Source organism: Mustela nivalis, assembly GCF_964662115.1.
Source record: "Mustela nivalis genome assembly, chromosome: 14".
Taxonomy (NCBI): domain Eukaryota; kingdom Metazoa; phylum Chordata; class Mammalia; order Carnivora; family Mustelidae; genus Mustela; species Mustela nivalis.
In genome coordinates this window covers 46,374,522-46,396,197 of record NC_139033.1, presented here as the reverse complement: position 1 = coordinate 46,396,197, position 21,676 = coordinate 46,374,522, and the positions used below count along the sequence as shown (strand labels likewise).

At 35.8% G+C, this 21,676-nt stretch overlaps 1 protein-coding gene across 5 annotated transcripts in view; it reads left to right on the top strand.

Annotated features, from left to right (window-relative positions):
* Positions 1–21,676, top strand: part of ARK2N (arkadia (RNF111) N-terminal like PKA signaling regulator 2N) — a 91,023-nt gene that overhangs the window by 51,180 nt on the left and 18,167 nt on the right. For 2 of the 5 annotated variants that reach the window (XM_082699300.1, XM_082699299.1), the window contains exon 3: positions 14,344–14,526. The exons of 2 other annotated variants lie outside the window; for them this stretch is intronic. In XM_082699300.1, the coding sequence (XP_082555426.1) occupies positions 14,344–14,526 (183 nt within the window). Of the gene's footprint in view, positions 1–1,309; positions 7,244–14,343; positions 14,527–21,676 lie in introns of those variants that run through there. One more of the 5 variants, XM_082699303.1, reaches the window with a different exon arrangement.

Here is a 21,676-nt window from a genome sequence, read left to right as displayed (position 1 = left end):
TTTGCGTCTTCATAAAAAGCCACTATGAGATAAAGTAAACCATATTTTCAGAAGTACCGTGGAATAAATACAATAGAGCATTTCGTATGGCTGTTCTTTGTAAGACTTCTTTGTATAGGTAGAAGGGCTAAGGCCAGGATTGATTGATTTCCATCACTCATTTATTCAGCAGATATTTGAGCACCTACTATGTAGCACGTGAGTGCAGCAGTGAATGAAAAGTCTCTGCTGTCATGGAACTTACTTTTTTTTTGAGGAGATGGATGCTATCAGGAATATACATCATGGATAATAATGAAGCAGGATATAAGAGATAAAGATTGACTAGGAATGGGGTAGAAAAGCTAGTTTAGATAGTACTGTAGTCAGGAGTGGTCTGATGAGGTAACATTTTTAAAATAGTTTTCTAAAGAAAAGAGGTTGGCATTATTAGTTTTATTGGAGACCCAGTCCAATCCAAATCAAAGATAATCACCTAGTTCAAGGATAAAACAATGTTTAGAGGAACAGATCCTGAACTGGAATCCCATGAGATGACTTCCTACTGTGTATTAATAGCTGTACACTGTTCACACATTTGGAAAGTGCTGGACCATGTTGAAATAGGTTTCTTTACTGCAGGACAACTCAGAGCCGTTAATGTGCTCCGCAGAGGAAGAGGATATAATTCGTAGCATATTCTAAACTTAACCACAAAACCTTTTTTTTTGCTTGTTTGTTTTAAATAAAGGCATACCTTTTAGCACTTGCGTAGACCTGGGTTTGTAAAAAGCTGACCCAGAGGCATATACATGGATTGTATATATCCTTTACATAGTTTCCCATAAAGAATATTTTTTAACTTAATACAAGAGCTTTTGATATGAATCAGTCAGTTGAGAATTAATTGTATACTGATTTATTATGGATCAGCTGTGAAAACAGCTTTTAGAATTTTAAAGTTAAAGCAGTGAAAATATCACCTGGGGAGCTTAAAACAAAGTGACCTTCAGTGCCTAGGAGCCCTAGGTTTTGATATTTGTTAAACCACTCCAGGTTTTTATGTTCAGCAGAGGTTGAAAATCACTTACAGATTAATAATTAGTTGTATAGTAACACAATACAGGTTGCTGGGCGAATAATATTGAAGCTGTGAAAAATGGTAGTGTTATGTTACTTAATTTTTCTTGGAGTTACTTTACTTTTGTTAATTTAAGTGCTTGCGTATCAGTGCTTTACATGGCTCTTTTTAGTAATGCTTAAGCCATTTTCCTAAATAGGCATGTCTTAATAAAAAATACAATTTTCTGAATTAATGATGTTTTATCAGATGGCCTCAATGTCTTTAAAGCTGACTTCAGTCGTGCTGGGGGATCTGAAGGAGCGCCCAGGGAAATTCCAGGATTACTTGACAGGGGTGCTGTGTGTGATAGGCACTGCATAGGCAGTGTCCTGGAAGAGGCCATGAGCTGTTTTTCCAAGATGCAGAGGCAGACAGAGGAGAAGTTTCACGTGTGGATGGAAAAGCTAACTCACCTTGACAGTGGCGAAGAGAACAAGCAGCTGTGGAACCCAGGGAACTTAAAATGCAACTAGTTGGCCAAAGAATTTCCCCTCTCACCCAGTCAGGTGCTTATATGCAGATGCCTGATTTCCAAGAACTACCACAGCAGCCCTTTGGTTCTTGTGTGACTTGTCGAAATGTTGACAGTACAGAATTCCCGAAGACTTTTAACAGTTTTCCAGCTAACTTTGCCAAAAATGGCAATATTACAGAACAGCCTTTGAATCTGTCACAAATTCAGTTGTGTTTACTATCTGGTTTTTGGATTGTATAAGAAGGAATATAGTTTTGCCTATTTTAAGTTTCTTTTGATGGTGTTTTAAAAATTATGATAGTAAACAGTTTCTTTTTTAAAAATTAGATATTCAAAACAGCAGAATTGGATAAATTTTAGCTTGTGTTTCATTACATTTGGTTGGAACATAGAACCATATTTAGATGATAATAGGAGCGATCTTCATCTTTATGCTTTTTTGTGCCAAAAATATAAATAAGATATAAGATAGGGAATGTTAGTGAATCCAGATAGTTAAGTGATTAATTCCTTGAGAATCTCTTAGCATTTATTCTCTAAAAACACTGTTGACTCCCTTCTATTTTCAGCAGAAGAAATCATGTAATTAATCCCACTCTGAAGATCATAAATGATGAATGTACTGCATGAACATTTTTATATCATTCTTCCATATGTCATTTAATGAATGCATTTGTTGCTTGTCTTTAATGAATTATAACTTTCAGTAACATATGTATGTAGGAAGAATGAATTAGCTTTTGAGGAAATGTATACTACCTACTATGCAAGATATTGTAGAGAAAGCAGAATAGAATGGAATTTGATTATATGCATGAGAATTTTTCATTGCTACATAGATGAATTTGTATCTTCAGCATTAACTTAAAGCTCAGCGCCTGAGTAACTTGGCAGACAACATTTGGTGAAATTGTCTGGTTCCCTGATGTAAAGGGTACTTCTAGAGGAAACAGATGAAATGTTCACACTGTTAATTAAGGGTGTATATTGAATGGGTTTTTTCATTTACTAGTCACTAAGTATATTAGCTAATGTACTACCGATTTAATTTTGTTTTTAATCCCTAGACAGAAAATAAATGGCCCTTTGGCATGTTAAAGGCCCATAAGTATGTCAAAGGGGAGAAAACATCACAGGATTGAAAGTCTTACAACATGATAGCTGTTTTTATGTGTAGCCTGGGATTGGGAAATATTGATATTTTATCTTTTCAGGGTTGGTAAGACTATTGTGAGAAACTGCTAAATTAGGATGAAATTTTTAAATAGGAATATGTAACCTTGATAACACTTTTTTTTAAACATTTTGCTTTATATTTGATTTACTTAAAATAAAAATTTATTAGTCTTTTCCTTCAAATTTATAACTTCTCAATATGAAAAAGGGTAATATTTTAATATTTAATGAAATTGCAACTTTGGGAGAACTGTAATTCTCTGTTTTGTAAGAGAAGGATGGGTGGTTTACATAACAATGAAGACCTTTATTTTAATAATTTATCAGTAACTTTACTCAGAAAATTGTCAGTACATTTTCTGTTTAGTTCTTTATCCAAATATTTGTTACTTCTAAATTAACTGTAATAGAACAAGTCACTTTTTTTCTTCTCTAGTTTTTGTTATTCGAAAAATAAACTGGGTGTTTTTTTTTTTTTTTTCTCTTTTTTTTTTTTCTTTTTTCTTTTTAGAAACTGATGGATAAGGAGTTGGGAGTTAACTTTGGGGGAGGCTTGTTAATGTGCTCCATTCTTTTTGGAGAATGTGTGGTAGGAATTGATGAAAAAGACTAGAAGTCTCTTCTTTATTGTGTAATGACTGTCAGATTTCCTGAACTTGGTATTTGACAAATAGGGGTAAGGTTTGAACACCAGTGCAACTTGCAATAAATTTCTTAACATCAGCTAAGCTCTTACATAATGTTAGTATGAATTTTTACCATAAACTGTATAAGAGTTTATTATAACAGATTTCTTTGAAATGATCATGCAACATTTGTAAATGACTTCAGCTAGTGTTTTTCTTTTTTTAGTTTAAGTTTTATATCAACAGAAGAACATACTAGTTTGGGATGACTGACTAGATTATAAGTAATGTGTAATCTTTACTTGAATTTGAGATATTTTCAGGGAAGTTTGTTCTGTCTTCAGTTTCTTACTGGGATCACAGATTTTACTAGATATGGACTTTTAGGCATAAAAAATGTTAATTTAGGGGGGCGCTTAGCTAGCTCTGGTAGAGCATGCAACTCTTGATCTGAGTCAGGAGTTCATACCCCACATTGGGCATGGAACCTACTTAAGAAAATGAAGTTAATTTCAACATGTTAATGTGACTTTTTTTTCTATGCATGTGTAAACGGCTTGAAGCACTTAGCAGGTTTCTTTTTTATTTCATGATTTAATATTTGATATATTAAGCATGTACTGCTGTTTTTTATTTTTAAAATAGAAAATATGAATTCATCTTTTAAGAATAACACAAATTATTCCTAGTATTGATTGGATATATTCTAGTTTTTGTTACTAGATAATTGAGCAAAAAGTCTACAGATATATTTTTGCATTTAAGAGAAAAATGAAAAAATTTCAGTGGAATAGAATTATCAAAGATAGGTTTTAATTGACATTCTAGGTAGGACAAGATTTTAGATATTTAGGAAGGTGTCAAACAGTAATTTTGGGAAGCCTTTCTACATAATTTTGGGTAAAGAGGTGAAAAAAGGTTTTGGTAGAAAGAAAAGGACCACCAAGATACATTGATTTCATTCATAGAATATATTCCAAAATACTAAAATTTATTCTAAAGTAAAATTGGACACTTTGTGGTTTGGAGTGTTTAAGAATAATTTTGAAGCAGAAACATACATGCAAATTTTATCCTGATTTTCAGTTTCTCACAGTGCCTTGAAAATGTGTTGCTCTCTTAGGGAATATTGTTTTGAAAAACAGTAAGTTTTTATATGAGTTGTGCTTTAAAATGATCACACCTTGTCCAGATTGCACAATTTAAAAATACCTATTTTAAAAAAGTTTGATTTTATATTCTGTATATTTAAAGAAGTATCAAGTATTGAAGTAGTTTTAATACATATTTTTATATGATTGCTGTTGTGGATTATTGAATTCTCCTTTAGCGAGTCAAAGTCTTTATCCCTAAAATTATACCCCCTCATCCATGGGGATTATGTCCCAAGACCCACGTGGATGCCTGAAAGAAACCACGGGTAGTACCACTCTACATACATTTTTTTTTTTTTCCTATACAGACATACCTGTGATAAAGTTATATTAACTAGGCACAGTAAGAGATTAACAACAGTAATGAAATAGAACAGTTATAAAAACATATTGTAATTGAAAGTATGTAAATATAATCTGAGAATCTCTCATTGTCCTGTACTCGCCCTTCTTGTGATGATTTGAGGTGATAAAATGGGGTGATGAGAGGAAGTGAGGTGAACGACACATGCGCTATGACGTAGTGTTAGGCTGCTGTTGACCTTCTGACCATTTGTCAGAAGGCGGATCATCTGCTTCTGGACCACTGTTGACTAATGTAACTGAGACCATGGAAGTGAAGCCATGGCTAAAGGGGACTGTTGTACTACAGGGACTACAAATAAGAAATGGAAATGACTTTTGGATCATGTGTGGCATTTTAATGTAGGTATTGTTTTAGAAGTGCCTAGTGGTCCTCCCTAACTTCTCTTGAATTCCCTTAATTTTCCTAGAATTTTACAAAGGGTAAGAGATGTATCCTGTTCTGACCTTTTTGTAGTATATAAAGGGCTAATGCTGGGAAGAAACCTTTCAACCTCTAAAGCATAGACATGGTTGAAATGCTTTTTAATAAAGAATAAAGTCCCATATTTGAGCATGTCATTTCTCTAATGTGTACATATGGAATTAGGTGATGATCTTTAAAAAGGAGCATATCCCCTCAGTAAAGGTAAATGTGTTTTCGGAAGCTCTGTCTACAGACTACTTCCTGCCTACTTTTTACTAATTCAGTGTTCTAAAACATTAAATTTTTAATTATTTTAAGAACATTTAACCAGCAGATTAGAACGATCTGGTTATTCGAGCCATTTGTTAGATAATAATAACTCTCAATTGTATTGATGTGTATTTTGTGCACATTATTAAAAATGAGTGTAATCAAAGCCCAAATAAAATTTTAATTTATAACACAACACAGTGAAATTAAAATCTTATGATGTAATGTTTTGCATGAAGTGCTTTTTTAACTTTAAGAAGTAGAATAAAGGATTCTGTCATTTTGGGGCTCCAAAAGAAAAAGCCTGTCTGTTACTGAATAAGAGGAATGAGAGTCATCTTAAGGATGTGTATGTCTGCGCATGTGTGTGTACACATATGCCCTTCAGAATTCTGAAATAATTTCTGTATTTTTACTAACGTTCTATTTGATAAGTTGTTGGAGACAGATAACTATGTAATAGTCTTACAGGGATTTTATTGGATTTACATCATTAATATCCATTCATTGCTTCTTACTTGTATGTAAGAAAAAGAGTTGCCCACATATAAGCTTAGTTAGCATGATTAAATTGGAGAAAAGTGTTACTTTATGGATATTCTTTTTATTGCCAAGGTTTTTGGCCTCATTTCACTAGCAGACTGAGTAAAAAAATAATTTTGCTTCATTGCTTTTGTCATTCTCTACTGTTACAGATTTACTAGCAGAGATCCAGGTCTCTGGATCTAGGTATATCTCAACTTACCTAAGGTTTATTACTTAAAATTTGTATGCAAATCAGAATATTAGAAATGAAATAATTTAAAATGAATTAAATCTGCTTGTTAATAAAAGAAGTGCCATAGTGAATCTTTTTCTTGAGCAAATCACCCAAGTTGGTATTACTGATAATTTTCATTTTTAATGTCTAGCTGAATTTGCCTAATGCTACAGCTATGTGGAAGTCATAGGAAAGATGGCGAACAGATTTCTTGCTGTTTTTTGTTTAGAATAACAGATTATAGGCATCTTAAGGATGGTGACCTTTTAAAGTAAGTGTACCTGTTACCTTTCTTTAGTTTATACTGATTTCCCTCTCTCCTGTTTGTATTTAAATGATACAGTGATAGAGACAATGAAAAAGATCTTCTGGAATGTCACATGTTAGAAAATACAGCATCAGAACTCTTTCAGCAAATTTATTAAGCTTGAAATTCATTTTCTGTTCAGTAAAAATTGTTCTTGAAGGAAAATTCTCAGATCCTTTCTAAAAATGGTGTGTGTCCATAATCATTGTACAGATAAGAAACTTGTCTTCTTAATTTGTCTAGAATGAATTCTTCACAACATGAATAGCTTCTGAGTTTCTATACTTCTTTTTTTCTTGGTTTTTGTTTTTAATTTCTCTGAATTTTAGGAAAGTAGTGGAATTGAAAACAATTAGTTTCTAGCATTGAATAGATCTTAACCTTATGTTAAATTTACCACAACATAAAGCAGAAGACATCCTAAAAATTAAAGGAATAATAATCTATGAGGAAATATATTCTTTGGTAATGAAATCTTTAAGATTTGGGGAGAATGTTATCAAATAACTGATTTTTATTTTATTGCATTTTCTTTATATCTTTTACCTAACTGCATTTGAAATGTAATAACTAATCTAGATAAATAAAAGTTTTAAAAAAGAAATGTTTCTTGTTGCTATGTTGAGGACAGCATTGGTTATATTAGTGATTCTCTACCAGTTAATTCACATTAGGTGTTTGGAAGTCAAGAAACTTGCTTTTCCATAATGTAATGATGGTATTAATTTGTAGTTAGAATAATATTTTTGAGATAATTTTCAGGTTTTTTTGGTAATTGATGTATTGAGAAAGGTATTAACAAATTCCAATGTTAATACAAAAGTTGAGATTCTTTTCCTTTGCATGTCCTATTAAGTTATCCTCCTAAAAATTGAGGAGTATTTGGAAAATAGCAGAATGTAGACTACTTTGAGAAGTAATCAGAAAAGAGTGAAGGTGGGGCGCCTGGGTGGCTCAGTGGGTTAAGCCGCTGCCTTCGGCTCAGGTCATGATCCCGGGGTCTTGGGATCGAGCCCTGCATCGGGCTCTCTGCTCGGCAGGGAGCCTGCTTCCTCCTCTCTCTCTGCCTGCCTCTCTGCCTGCTTGTGATCTCTCTCTGTCAAATAAATAAATAAAATCTTTAAAAAAAAAAAAAAAGAAAAGAGTGAAGGTATCTTTAGCAGGGAGTATAGACATGGAGATGTGGCTAAAATCATACCTAATTTTTATGTCCTTCATGTACATAGTACAGTTATTTCAGTTTTGTTCCCTATAGATCTGAATATTAAAGCAGTAGGTTGTTGTTTGTTTCTGAAATAGGCAGAAAAATTGAAAGATGGTGACCTCTTCAGATGCCCTGTTTTCTGTATTTTTAGGGTCTTTTTTTGAATATCCAGATACATATTACCTGAGTTATCTCATGAATAACCCCATAATTTTCCCAGCTTTGTAATTAGGGGTGAAATGTTAAAATTAAATTTTCTTTCTTGCGATCAGCTTTCTAACAACTCTGATAATCTTTAGTATTTGATTTTATCTCTTTAGTCCTTTTAGAATTAACTCTTAATCAGTATCATAGGTAACTTTTCTGGGTGACAAAGTGATCTGTCATTGACCAGTATGATATAAGGACAGACATGTTTAAAACTTGATTCCCACCTTGCAAACTTAATAATCTCAAAAATGTTAATAATTGGGATGAATATAGTGGAAAAAGCACAAAATAGACATTGATTCAGTTTTATTTTGAAAATGACTTAATGCCAGGTGCCTGGTGGCTCCATTGGTGGAACATGTGACTCTTGATCCTGGGGTTTAAGTTCGAGCCCCACTTTTGGTGTAGAGATTACTTTAAAAACAAGTAAAAATTTAAAAAGTAGAAATGACTTACTGCTTAAACATAAATTTTCAGTGCATATTGCACATTTCATTTCCATTTAGCCCTGTTCTCTCAGACATTTTTCTTTTCACCGAAATAGCTTTTGATAGTATTTTGCAGAAAATATATACACACACAGTTTTTTGTATTTAAAGGTGCTTTTCTAGAGATAGCACTTTTCTATATAGATTTTTGTTTTTTTCTGGTAGAGGTAATTGTCTTTTCTAAGACAATTTCTAAGAGCTGCTTTGAAAACGACTGCTTTCTGTTTCTTCAAATTGTGTGTGTGTGTGTGTGTGTGTGTCTGAGAGAGAGAAAGAGAGAGAGAGTAATAAAAATATAGCATAAGTATTCTCAAGTATTTTTTCTTATGTGCAAATATAAATTTTCACTTTGGTAAGTATTTTGGTATGTAAAGAAAAAGCCTTTTTTTTTTTTTTTTTTGGAGTAGGTTTTGCTAACATGCAAATTTCCTTCTTGAGGTTTGCCCTTTCCCTCCATTCCTCTTATCCACACCTTATTCCCCCATACCTCATTCCCTCACCTGGCCACCACACATACATACTTTCCCTTGTTAGACCCCTTGAGTAGGTAATTTCTAAGGAGTCTTTCAGGTGTAACTGTTTTGAAACTGACTATCTGGTTTGAGGCCAAGTGTGATTTTTATCTTTATCTTGATGTTATAGATAATGGCACTGGGCCTAGGCCCTTTAATGACTATGGCAATAGAGATTGTATGGGATCATTTGGCAGTAACAAGATAGATTTTTCCTCTCCTCATGAGGGGTTTCAGGAAATAGGCTATAATAGGGACAACAGAAGGAATTTTCTGTGGGCTTTACTATATATTGCTATAGTCATAGAAGTGGGAGTTGAAGGGGCAAAACATCTGTTGGGCCATTGCCCCACCTTTCCTTGGGCCTAACACTTAACCTGTAGAGAAGGAGAATTGGCATTCTAGGATATCTGGGATACAAGAGGAATTCCTGTCTCCTAGATCTAATCAGACCTCATACTGGGAGACTGACAACACTTGTGTTAGTGAGAGGGCTCTGTAGGCAAGGATGGTGCAAAATATGAAATAATCCAAAAATGATCTCTTTGGCTTTGAAACACTTTCATATGAATACACCCAAACTGACATGACACTTCAGACAAATATAAACATACAAAAGCTCCATTTGTGGTGATCTCAGTAATCCTAGCAAAGCATTTACTTCACAGGTTGGGTTAAATTTTTTTTTAAACATATAATGTATTATTTGCCCCAGGGGTACAGGTCTGTGAATCATCAGGCTTACACATTTCACAGCACTCAACATAGCATATACTCTCCACAATGTCCATAACCCAGCAACCCTACCCCTGTCCCCCTACCCCCCAGCAACCCTCAGTTTGTTTTGTGAGATTAAGAGTATTTTATGGTTTGTCTCCCTCCTGATCTCATCTTGTTTCATTTTTTCCCCTTCCTACCCACTACAATCCCCTCATATCAGAGAGAGCATATGATAATTGTCTTTCTCTGATTGACTTACTTTCCTTAGCATAATACCCTCTAGTTCCATCCATGTCATTGCAAATGGCAAGATTCCATTCCTCTTGATGGCTGCATAGTAATTTCATTGTATACCAATCTTCTTTATCCATTCATCTGTTGATGGACATCTAGGTTCTTTCCATAGTTTGGCTATTGTGGACATTACTGCTATAAACATTCGAGTGCACCTTCCCCTTTGGATCACTACATTTGTATCTTTAGGGTAAATACCCAGTAGTGTGATTGCTGGGTCATAGGGTAACTCTATTTTCAACTTTATGAGGAACCTCCATACTGTTTTCCATAGTGGTTGTACCAGCTTGCATTAGATTGGGTTAATCTTATGACCAGAATGAGGCACCAATCTAGGCAGTGATGTTTTCTCAAAGCTGCTTGTTTGCAGGCTCTGTAGGGCAGAATTTGCATGTAAAGATAAGCAAACAAATAATAAAGTAGGGCAGGTGCTAATTATAATGGAAGGATGGGCCAATGGACCAGTATTATGCTGTTACGTCATCTTTAACTCTTACCATAACCGTGTGAAAAAACTGAGTCTTATAGGTTAGTAGTAATAGGCAGGACTTTTAACCTATATATTTGCTTCTAAAGATCTTTGTGTTTCCTGTGCCATTGTCAGTCTCCTGTATATTCCCAGTTCCCTCAACAATGAACAACTATAATATAATTGATTCTGGTCTCTCATCTGTAAAATAAGAATGGTAAATTATGTATTATCTTACATAATTTTAAAATTTTGTGCTTTTGATTGTCAAATTTGAAAAGGGGTTTGTCAGGGATAAACATAGTAAAGGATGTTGGGTTTGTTTTGCCTCTGTTTATTTACTTATTTAATTTTTTAAAAAAGATTAATTTTATTTATTTAACAGAGAGAGCACAAGTAGGCAGAGAGGCAGGCAGAGAGAGGGGGGAAGCAGGCTCCCTGCTGAGCAGAGAACCTGATGTTGGGCTCCATCTCAGGACTCCTGAGACCATGACGTGAGCTAAAGGCAGAGAGGTTTAACCCATTGAGCTAACCCAGGCGCTCCGCCTCTTTTTATTTTTGATTCAGATTCTTTCAGTGAGGTTTAAAAGAACATATTTTTAAAAAAGAACATATTTGAGGAAACAAATTCATGAAATTAAACACCGATGGCAACAGTATGAAGGTTTAAGGTCCATAAAAGTAAACTTCACTGTATCAGGAATGTGTGATGACACAGACACATCTGTATTTTATTATTTGAAAAGTTAGAATGGTGTTTATAGCTAGGAGGTCAGTGAGAGGGTACAAACCTATTTCCAGCATAAAACGGATAAATCGAGATTCTTAAAAAGGCAGTGGATTGCTTAACATTATTTTTTCTTGCCTTATAATTATAATGACCAGCAAAAAAAAATTTCAAAAATATTTCAATTGGGAGAAACAGCACTTTAACCATAGACCAAATAGTTATTAGTTAATTGTATTAAATTTACCTTTTTGTGAGATACGCTTTTAATGATTATAGAAAAGCTAATAAGTCCTTATTACAAATTTATGTTTTAAGATTGTGACAAACTTCAAGGTAGCAGATGGGAGATTGTGCAGTTTGGCTAATCCTTAAATATTGTTAACATGAATGTGCTTATATTAATGATTAAATTTTAAATTGGAACTGTTTCCATGTGTAACTGCTTGAAGGGACTATTTTGATATTTTTGAAAGGGAAAATAATCTTAGTAGCAGTGCATTTGTTTTACCAGCAAATAAGAATAATAAAGTGGGAAGGAGGACAGTATCTCCTCCTTTATTCCATCCTGTAGTGAATTGTTAGAGTCAAATTGGAAGCATAGTTGTTGCTTCTATTTTTAATATTCTGTATTTTCCTAGCTCTTCTCAGTGGCTTTTTCCCGCCTTTCTTTTAAAAGGCAGATAAAATTACTATAGGATCTTACCTGTCTCTTAATTCTTCTGTGTAGCAAGAATCACTTTTAAAAGAATATCACAAATTATCACTGTCAGTTAGCTAATACTTAAGGGTTCAAGTCCAAGCCCTGGTGCTAAGTGCTTTAATATGCCTTATTTAATCTTGATTTGCTAATGATAAGTGTAAGATGACCTTGGAACACAAGATTCTTAATTGTGGTTTGTTGTTGGAAGAAGGATAAAAAGGCAATCATTCCTTTCTTAAAGTTTGTATAGTATTGTCATCATTTTGGATACACTGGAAATGAGAAACAACACTGATAATTTATTTTAACTTTTAAGTGTAATTAAAATATGAAAATATTACTGTCTTTGTTTATGATGAATACTAAATTTAAGCTAAGCTATAAGGTGTGCTGTTTGGAAATACGGAAGATGCAAGAATGAAGCCAGATAACAAGTTTATGCTTGTATTTCCTACTGATGAAGACTTTCAGACAAGTTATTGCATTGGGTAGGTGATGTTAACTCTGCATGTACATATACAACTATACTCTTTGCATGATTCTACATGTAGGAGTGGTACAATTTTGACTTGACTGTTGACCTCATGCCTCAATTTGATGGTTGTGGGAGAGGGGAATGTGTGAGCAGGAGGTGGTGAATGGTAGTAGTGTTCAAATTTTAAAATAAAGCACTAATTTTTTGTAAAAACAACACTTAACTAAAGCCCTTTTAAAAATAGAACATTTGGTCAAATAGTCAATATTGTACTTGACCCTCATATCTTCTGCACCCAAAGTTTGGACATCCACAGTATCTTGATTCCATAATAATCATTTTGAACTCTGACGAGAACTCCATAAATGATAGAGCTTTCTTTTCTTTTTTAGAAAAGAAAAATATCAAACTTCAACCAGTTTTTTGCTATTTGAGCTAAAATCCATTACCAGCTGATACTGAGGCCACACTATTGAATTCTATGAACTTGATTTACCCGTTTGGGAGAATTGGAAATTATTTTTAAGTAGTCAGCTGAAATTGTCACGATCGTCAGAATTTCATTTTGTGACATGTCTGTTCTTGACATAGTGGCGCTTAACAACTCATTTGCTTTTATTTGGTCATTTTTAATTTTAAAAATGTTGCTGCATAAACCTGTGATTTGATAGCTTTGCTTTAAGGGATAAATACCCCAGATGTGTTCCATCTTTTGTTCAGTGACTATTTACACAATGGATGTCTGTGTTAAAACTAATCCTTCATTGTGTTCTATTTTAATGATTCATTGGCATATGTTTCATAAAATAGGTGTGCTTAATGTTAAATAGTCTTGATCTTAAAAAATCTTAATCGATAGACATAATTTGCCTGCACTTCATAAATAGCTGTTGGGGGAGAAATTGCATTCCTTTATTTATGCTGCTTCTAAAATGGAGATAGGAGTAAGGGATGTGTTTCATAATAGAATGAAATTTGTATTTTTGCTTTTTGGGGTTGCATTAGAAAAAGGGTAGCATTAGCATTTTAAAGCATGTATCTGTTCTACAAGCATGAATATCGAGTTATTTTAGCATGAATCACTGCAGTTTAATTACTCTGGAACTCTGCTGCCTTTTTCAGCTTGTTAGGGTGATTTGGAGGTAGAAGGGATCTCTTACTAGCCAGTAAGAACTTTCATATTGTCTCTAAAATAACCCATAAGGTTGCATATCGTTGCTTGGAGTGTGAGCTGGTTGTCTTTCTCAGGGAAAAGAAAATTTAAATATCCCTAACAAGACATCCAAAGCAAAATCCTGAATGTGGATTTTGTGAGTATTGTTTTTTTTGTAGAATGTTGTAAAATGTGTAACATCCCTGATATTTGTAAAGGGCTTTACTGGACATAGTCAAGTAGAGCTCTTATTGTTGGCCTTATTTCTCTAGAATAGGAAAATATGTATTTGATTTTCTTCTCTGAATCTATTAGTGACTTTTAACTATCAGCTATTAAGAGAAAGAACTAGATTCATTCTCTTAAAAACTATAAATTGAGTTTAAATTGTTTGCATCAGTTTTTTTTTTTTTTTTTCCTTTGAAAAATCAGTTTTACTCTGTGGAGTCATTCCCTTTTTCATAATCTTTTGCTCTTTAGAATTAAGACAAGAACTCAATGTATTTTTCAGTATGCTGTTGTCCTCTGTTCTTCATAATGCTCCTTTTCTCCTTTTCAAACGTGTTCCTCATCTTTATAAGCTTGGGTTATCTCTTCCACTTTCACCTCATGTACAAAATACTAGATATATGAAGTGCAGCTTTTCTGACCAGATAGAAATAAGAAGATAAAGGCAACTGCATCTTAGTTGCAGAAGTATTTTTCACCCCGGAAGTTAGATACAAGTATACATTTTCTTTCCTCCCTAGATGGACCTCCAGTTGTAGCTCATTATGATATGTCTGACACCAGCTCTGACCCAGAAGTGGTAAATGTGGACAATTTATTGGCGGCTGCAGTAGTTCAAGAGCACAGTAATTCTGTAGGAGGCCAGGACACAGGAGCTACCTGGAGGACCAGCGGGCTTCTAGAGGAGCTGAATGCGGAGGCAGGTTGGTCTCCCTCCCCTCCCCCTCTCTAATGGTGTACTGTGCATGTGTCCCAGCAGCTATTTTCCTTGTAGTGATCCTGCCGCTGAGAGCAGGCCAACTAGACATCTGGCATTAGATGACTGTGACTGTCCAGGGCACCATTTATAACTGAAAAGGAGATGTGGGTAGCATGTCATTCATCTTGCCTAATGTGAAGGAAGCAAAAATGAGAAATAATGGTAGGCATAGGTAGATTACAGTAGACCTATTTCTTGGGATAAAAATGCTTCACATATGTTAAAAACCACCCAGGCGCCTTAATACTCTGCCCCACCCCTCTTCTCCAGAGGCTTCCTTCACTTATTCTGTACCTGACCTTACCTTGCAGTTTGGGGAGGGAGCTGATCAAGCTGGCCGCTAGGGGCTGCTGTGCAGGCCTGTACTGTTTCTTCTGCTCTGGGTGTTCCTGTCCCTGTCAGTTCTCTATGGTAGCTCTCAAGTTCATCTCTTCCAACCCTTTTCTTTCAGTTTCTGCTTCTGGGATCTCAGGAAAATCTCCCTCCCTGTCTTGCATAATTTATCTGGGCTATGTTATGATTCTGAAGAGTGATACTTATTCACTAAAAAAAAATAGTGTTTCGGGACACCTGGGTGGCTCAGTGGGCTAAGCCTCTGCCTTCAGCCCAGGTCACGAACTCAGGGTCCTGAGATCGAGCCCTGCATCGGACTCTCTGCTTGGTGGGGAGCCTGCTTCCCCTCCTCTCTCTGCCCACTTGTGATCTCTCTCTGTCAAATAAATAAATAAAATCTTAAAAAAAAAATTTCTTTTGAAAACATTGCCAAGTGCCTCCAAGTTTCCATAATTGTGTTCCTCAACACTTTTTCAGCATTCTTTCTCACTTAAACCTTTTTCTTAAAGCCCTAGTACTTCAGTTTGAGAAGAGAGGGGGAGGGGATTGAGAGACTACATTTAGTGTGTATTTTCTTACATTAGTGTTACAGAGGGTTATAGTTTCCTAGTTAAATTATAAATTGCATTGGCTTTTATGAGCTACTCTTATAATTTAATCACTACCTAAAATACTATGTTTATGGGTTTTGCAAAAATAATAGTGGGTTTAGAACTTTTTATATTGAAATTGCTAAGAAATTGAAAAGGAGACAGAGCTCCACAGATCATTGCCCTTAAATCTTCCATAATGTTTGGTTGGAACAAAATAAAAGACTCTTACCTGTTGAGTTTCTGCTTAATTGATTGTAGTTAGTTTTGGAGCAGGACCTGACTTTAGTTTTAAATGTGTTTTGACTGCTAACTGTCTATTTGACCTTGGTCAAGGTGTTTCTCCTCTGGACTTCAATTTTTATATGTATAAATACTTGCTTTGCCCAACAAGGTTTTTTTTTTTTTTAAGATTTTATTTATTTATTTGACAGATATCACAAGTAGGCAGAGAGGCAGGCAGAGAGAGGGGAGGAAGCAGGCTTTCTGCAGAGCAGAGAGCCTTGAAGCAGGGCTTGATCCCAGGACCCTGGGATCATGACCTGAGCAGAAGACAGAGGCTTTGACCTACTGAGCCACCCAGGCGCCCCACAACAAGGATCTTTATTTTTTATTTTTAATTTCTTTTTAAAGATTTTATTTTTTTATTTATTTGACACAGAGAGATCACAAGTAGGCAGAGAGGCAGAGAGAGAGAGGAGGAAGCAGGCTCCCCGCTGAGCAGAGAGCCCAATGCGGGACTCGATCCCAGGACCCTGAGATCACAACCCAAGCCGAAGGCAGCGGCCCAACCCACTGAGCCACCCAGGTGCCCCTATTTTTTTTTTTTTTTTTTAAAGAGAGAAATCACAAGTAGGCAGAGAGGCAGGCAGATAGAGAGAAGCAGGCTCCCTGCTGGGCAGAGATCCTGATGTGGGGCTTGACCCCAGGACCCTGGGATCATGACCTGAGCCGAAGGCAGAAGCTTTAACCCACTGAGCCACCCAGGCGCCCCTCCAACAAGGATCTTTTAAGGATTTATTAATATATATAAGTACTTTAAAAAATTAGGCAGTAATATTTTGTATCAAAGGAGAGTAGTTTGACCACATTTTGTGCAATGTGTATTTCTAAGTTACACAATTTGTTCTATACACTGGATAGGTTATCTTCATTTTCTTACTGTTGACTAGTGATGCATTCTACTTCACTTTTATTTCCCTGATTTTTAGTCTTGCTGTTAAATGTAGATCACCGTGTAGTAAAGTCTTGGGGGTAAACATGAATGATTACTTTTTGTTTTGTTTTTCATGTGAAGAATTTTAATATTAGTTTGAGCCATATGAAATTGTTAATATTTGACTTTTTGACCTATAACAAACCCAGCAGTTTCAGATAATTCAACCTAATAGTGCAAAGTTGTAGGGTTTTAAAGTATCCTTAAAGTTACCAGTATTGGGGTTAGTATCACATTTTAAGATTCAAATAATTGTTACCTTGATTGTTTAAAACATCACTAGCCTTTGTTTACTTAATTCTATTTTTGGTTTTTCTTTTTAAATTTCAGTCACAAAAAGTTTTAAAGAATATATTACTCCGGTACCTTCTTAAGAACCACCATTCTTTTTTTTTTTTAGATTTTATTTATTTGTCAGAGAGAGAGAGGGAGAGAGCTAGCACAGGCAGACAGAATGGCAGGCAGAGGCAGAGGGAGAAGCAGGCTCCCTGCGGAGCAAGGAGCCCGATGTGGGACTCGATCCCAAGACGCTGGGATCATGACCTGAGCCGAAGGCAGCTGCTTAACCAACTGAGCCACCCAGGCGTCCCAAGAACCACCATTCTTAAGAAATGAAACATTACCAAATATGTAAGGAAAACACCCAAAACACCCATGGCTTCTGTTCCCCTTTTCTCCTCTTCTTTCCAAAGCTGTCTTGAATTGGATATTTGATGTTTGGTATTCCTGTGTGTTTCTTTATATTTTTACTGCATTTTGTTATGTACCTGTAATCAAGCATGTTTTAATACTAATTGATATTATATTGAAGGCAATGATTTGTAACTGCTTTTTTCAACACTTTGTGTTTTGTTCTTGTTAAGTGTAGCTCTAGTTCATTCATTTTTCACTGCTATTTAGTATTCACTGTATGACTCTATAGCAGTTGATTTACTTATTCTCTATTGGACATTTAGGATGCTGTTCCAGATGATGCCACCATTAACATTTATTGTACATGTCTCTTGGTACATGTATGTGATTAATTTCTCTAGGATATAATATAGAAAGAACATATGTGTGTATTGGGTTATGTATTGTGTGTAGATTTTTAAATATCGTCACTGTTCAACATATCCTCAAGCACAGTTTCTTATGAAGCCATATATTGGCTCAAAGTCTTCTTTTCAAAATCTGACAGTGCAGGTATATGAGTAATAAAACTTAATACACTCTGGTCTTGATTTAATTGTCTTAGTGGGAGCCCATCTCATAAATTTTGAATATACTTTCAGTGCCACAAAATGTTAACAGAATTCATGCTTGCTTGCCAGTTTATAGTTTAGAGATTGAACTATTAGCATCAATGAGACGGTCATTCTTACGGTTTGAGTTTAAGATAAATTTTTAAAAAGATTTATTTTTCAGATTTTATTTATTTCAGGGGGAGAGAGGAGGAGAGAAGGAGAGAATAGAATGAGTCCGGGGAGTGGCAGAGGGAGAAGGAGAGGCAGGCTCCCCACTGAGCAGGGAGTCTGAGGTGTTTGGATTAGGACCTGAGCCAAAGGCAGATGTTTAACTGACTGAACCACTCAAGCACCCCTTAAGATAAATGTTCTAATGGTTAATCTTGAGTTGTTCTCCTCTCTCTCCCAGCAAAATAAGAACCCAATCACTGAACAGACTATTCAGGGGTTAATCAAGAGCAGCATCTCAGACCAGGTGTGCAGCTCTACTACATTTAGGGTGCTGTAAGTATTCTTTGGAGATAAAGAACCTTGCCGAGTACCTTGCCTGTTTTTCCAGGCAATAAGACAATGAAAAAAAAATTTTTTTTTTAAGATTTTATTTATTTGAGAGAGAAGGAGAGAATGAGCAGGGAGAACGGGGGTGGGAGAGAGAAAAGCAGACTCCTAGCTGAGCAGGGTTCCTGATGTGGGGCTCTATACCAGGGTGCTGGGATCATGACCTGAACCAAAGGCAGATGCTTAACCCACTAGCCACCCAGGTGCCCTAGATGATGTTTGTTTATGTAAAAGAGTTTTTACTCTTCAGTTTTAGTTTTTGTTTTTTTTTTTAAAGATTTTTATTTATTTATTTGACAGAGAGAGGTTACAAGTAGGCAGAGAGGCAGGCAGAGAGAGAGAGGAGGAAGCAGGCTCCCTGCTGAGCAGAGAGCCCGATGCGGGACTCGATCCCAGGACCCTGAGATCATGACCTGAGCCGAAGGCAGCGGCTTAACCCACTGAGCCACCCAGGCGCACTTCAGTTTTAGTTTTAATCAAGGAAAAGAATTAAAATTGGAAAGCCACTGGTCAGCAAAAGACTTAAGCTTTCCATTTTAACTCTTGCCATGTGTTTACTTCTCCCTTTAAAAAAAAAAAGATTTTATTTATTTATTTAACAAAGAGGGAGACAGAGCATAAGCGATGCGGGGTGGGAGGGGGCGAGGGGCGGGGAGCAGCAGAGGGAGAGGGAGAAGCAGGCTCTCCACTAAGCAGGGAGCCAGATGCAGGCGGGGTTGATCCTAGGACCCTGGGATCCTGAACTGAAGGCAGATGCTTAACTGTTGAGCCATCCAGGTGCCTCTACTTTTCCTTTCTTGATGCTAGAATTGAACAAGTGTAGTAGGTGATAGCCTGCTGCCAACAAATCCTGGTTTGAGCCAGCAGCCACTTATATACTGTCTGGACTCATGTAAATTACATAAAGCCTCAGTTTTTCCTATCTGCAAACCAGGGTAAAATTAGTATCCATCCCAAAAGGTTGTCCTTCCTGTTAGGTGAAATAATGTCTATACTGTACAGAATATAGCACAAAGTAAGACCTCAGGAATGCTGGCCAGCGTTATGTTAATGTATTTATGCTGAAGTGGGTTGAGTAAGGAAGTGCTTAATGGACCTAATCAGTGAATTTCTAATTTACTGTTCTGTCCTGGAATGAGTTGCTCTCACCATAGGAATTTCCTATACTTGGCCTGAGCATAAGAATTACCTAGGGTGCTTATAAAAATTCAGAATCCTAAATTTCTCCCCGAGGATTCTGTAAGTAGATGTGGCATGGGGTCTGAAAAATCGTTTTTTGTAATCACCACCAGGTAACTCTTGTGTTGGACATCTTGAAGAAACGGTATCAGTAAATAGGATTATGACTTAATTTTTACTTATTGCTAGTAGTAGCTCACTGTAGACATAAATGTGGATGAGGCTAAGACAAGCAGGAATCTGAAGTACTTTTGGTAAGGAAGACTTATAATTGTGGTAAACTAAATTTATTTATAGTGTCTCCCCACCGGTCCAGGAAATTAAAACTTATGAGAAACACGTTTTTTCCATCAGCCTTCTTGTCAAGAAGGTAGCCTATGAGCATGTTCCCATCCTTAAAATAGGGATGATGGTCTTGATTTGTCCAGAACGCTAGTTATAGGGCAGAGAAACAAATCTTGGTTTTCCTGTTCTTAGCCTAGGGCTTTTTATAATCAGACCAGAATGGCCATGTTTCTATTAATAGCACTTTGAAGTCTATATCAGTTCTGTGAAGGAGATCAGATTTGGTCAGGTTTCGATTGTTTTTACCTGGTTCTTATGAACTGTAAAATTTTTAGTTTTCTGACCTTCCCTTCCCCTGCTTTGTAAAGTTGTTTTTCACATTCTTACTGAAAAAACTAAATACAAGGTCATAATTCACTTGTTTTCAAGCTAAATGAATAATGAATTGAGATGTTACACTTTTTTATACCTAAAACATTGCTGACATCCTATATATAATAATTTCCTTTAATGTGGTGCAAATCGGCTTTGGACTAGTTCTTACCAGTAGATTTATGATTTAAAAAGTAGCTACATTATTTCTTTTGAAGACAAAAAGAAAATGTGCCATGATAATTTAGTTTACTTTTTTATGCTCTTTTCTTTCTGACATGTATATTGAAAAGGTGTTCAGTGGGAGGACAAAATTTAGAATGTTCTTAGAGAGTGAAAGAAGTTATCTTTCCAAAGAGCTACCCAGAGACAGCCAGCTGCCCCAATAGTTAAATATAAGTCCTCTGATTTATTTTCAGTTTACTATATCGTAATTGTGGTATTTACACTTTTTCTACAGGACTTATTCTTGCCCTGGAACAGGAAAGATTATTGCCATTGACAGTATTTGAAAACTCCACAGCATCTTTGAGACTCAGTTTTGTGTATGCTTTGGCCATTGCTGTGTCATTGGATTCCTGTGAGGTCATAGGTTGGAGGGATGACAGTGGAGGATGGCACAAAGGCCAGAGAAGGTGAAGCTGTGCACAGGAGCTCCCGAAGGAATGTATGACATACTGAAAGGGTTATCTTGAAAGAAAAGGACTAATTGCTCGGGCTCTGAAATAGACTGAAGAGGGAATATGTTCCTGGCTCTTGGAGAAAGCCTTGGTGTCTCTTATAGAACATGGCGTCCCATAAAATTGGTGGGGTCGTAGCTGACTTGTTATCTGAGTGGCACATTTTATCCGATGGCTCTGACAAGAAATGTGGCAAAACTCTCGCAACCAATGGTCTAGAGTTAACATTCACCGGGAAATTTGTCTTTAGCCCCCATCACTTAACCTCAGTGTCCCTTATTTCATTTTATACTGATATTTAGACTAAAGAGTAAAGACACTGGCTACATGAGCAGACCCTGATTTTAAGTGAGCAGTTTTAGAACATCACACAAGTTCTATAAATGCCAGCAGCGTGGGATTACAATTTTTATGGCCCAAATCGTGCTACCAAAATGGTTTGAATTGATGTAATAATGTGAAGGTGGTTTGTAAATTATTAGTGTCTGGATCCATAATGGATGACTAAAGTTAGAAGAATCTTAAATATTGATGGTAGTTACCTTATTTTTCTTAAGATACAATAGTAAAATTGTGAGCAAAAGTAGTATAGTAATTTTTTATTTCTTCCTCTTTATTATTTTTTTCTTCTTCCCCTTTCTTTAAACAAAGAAAG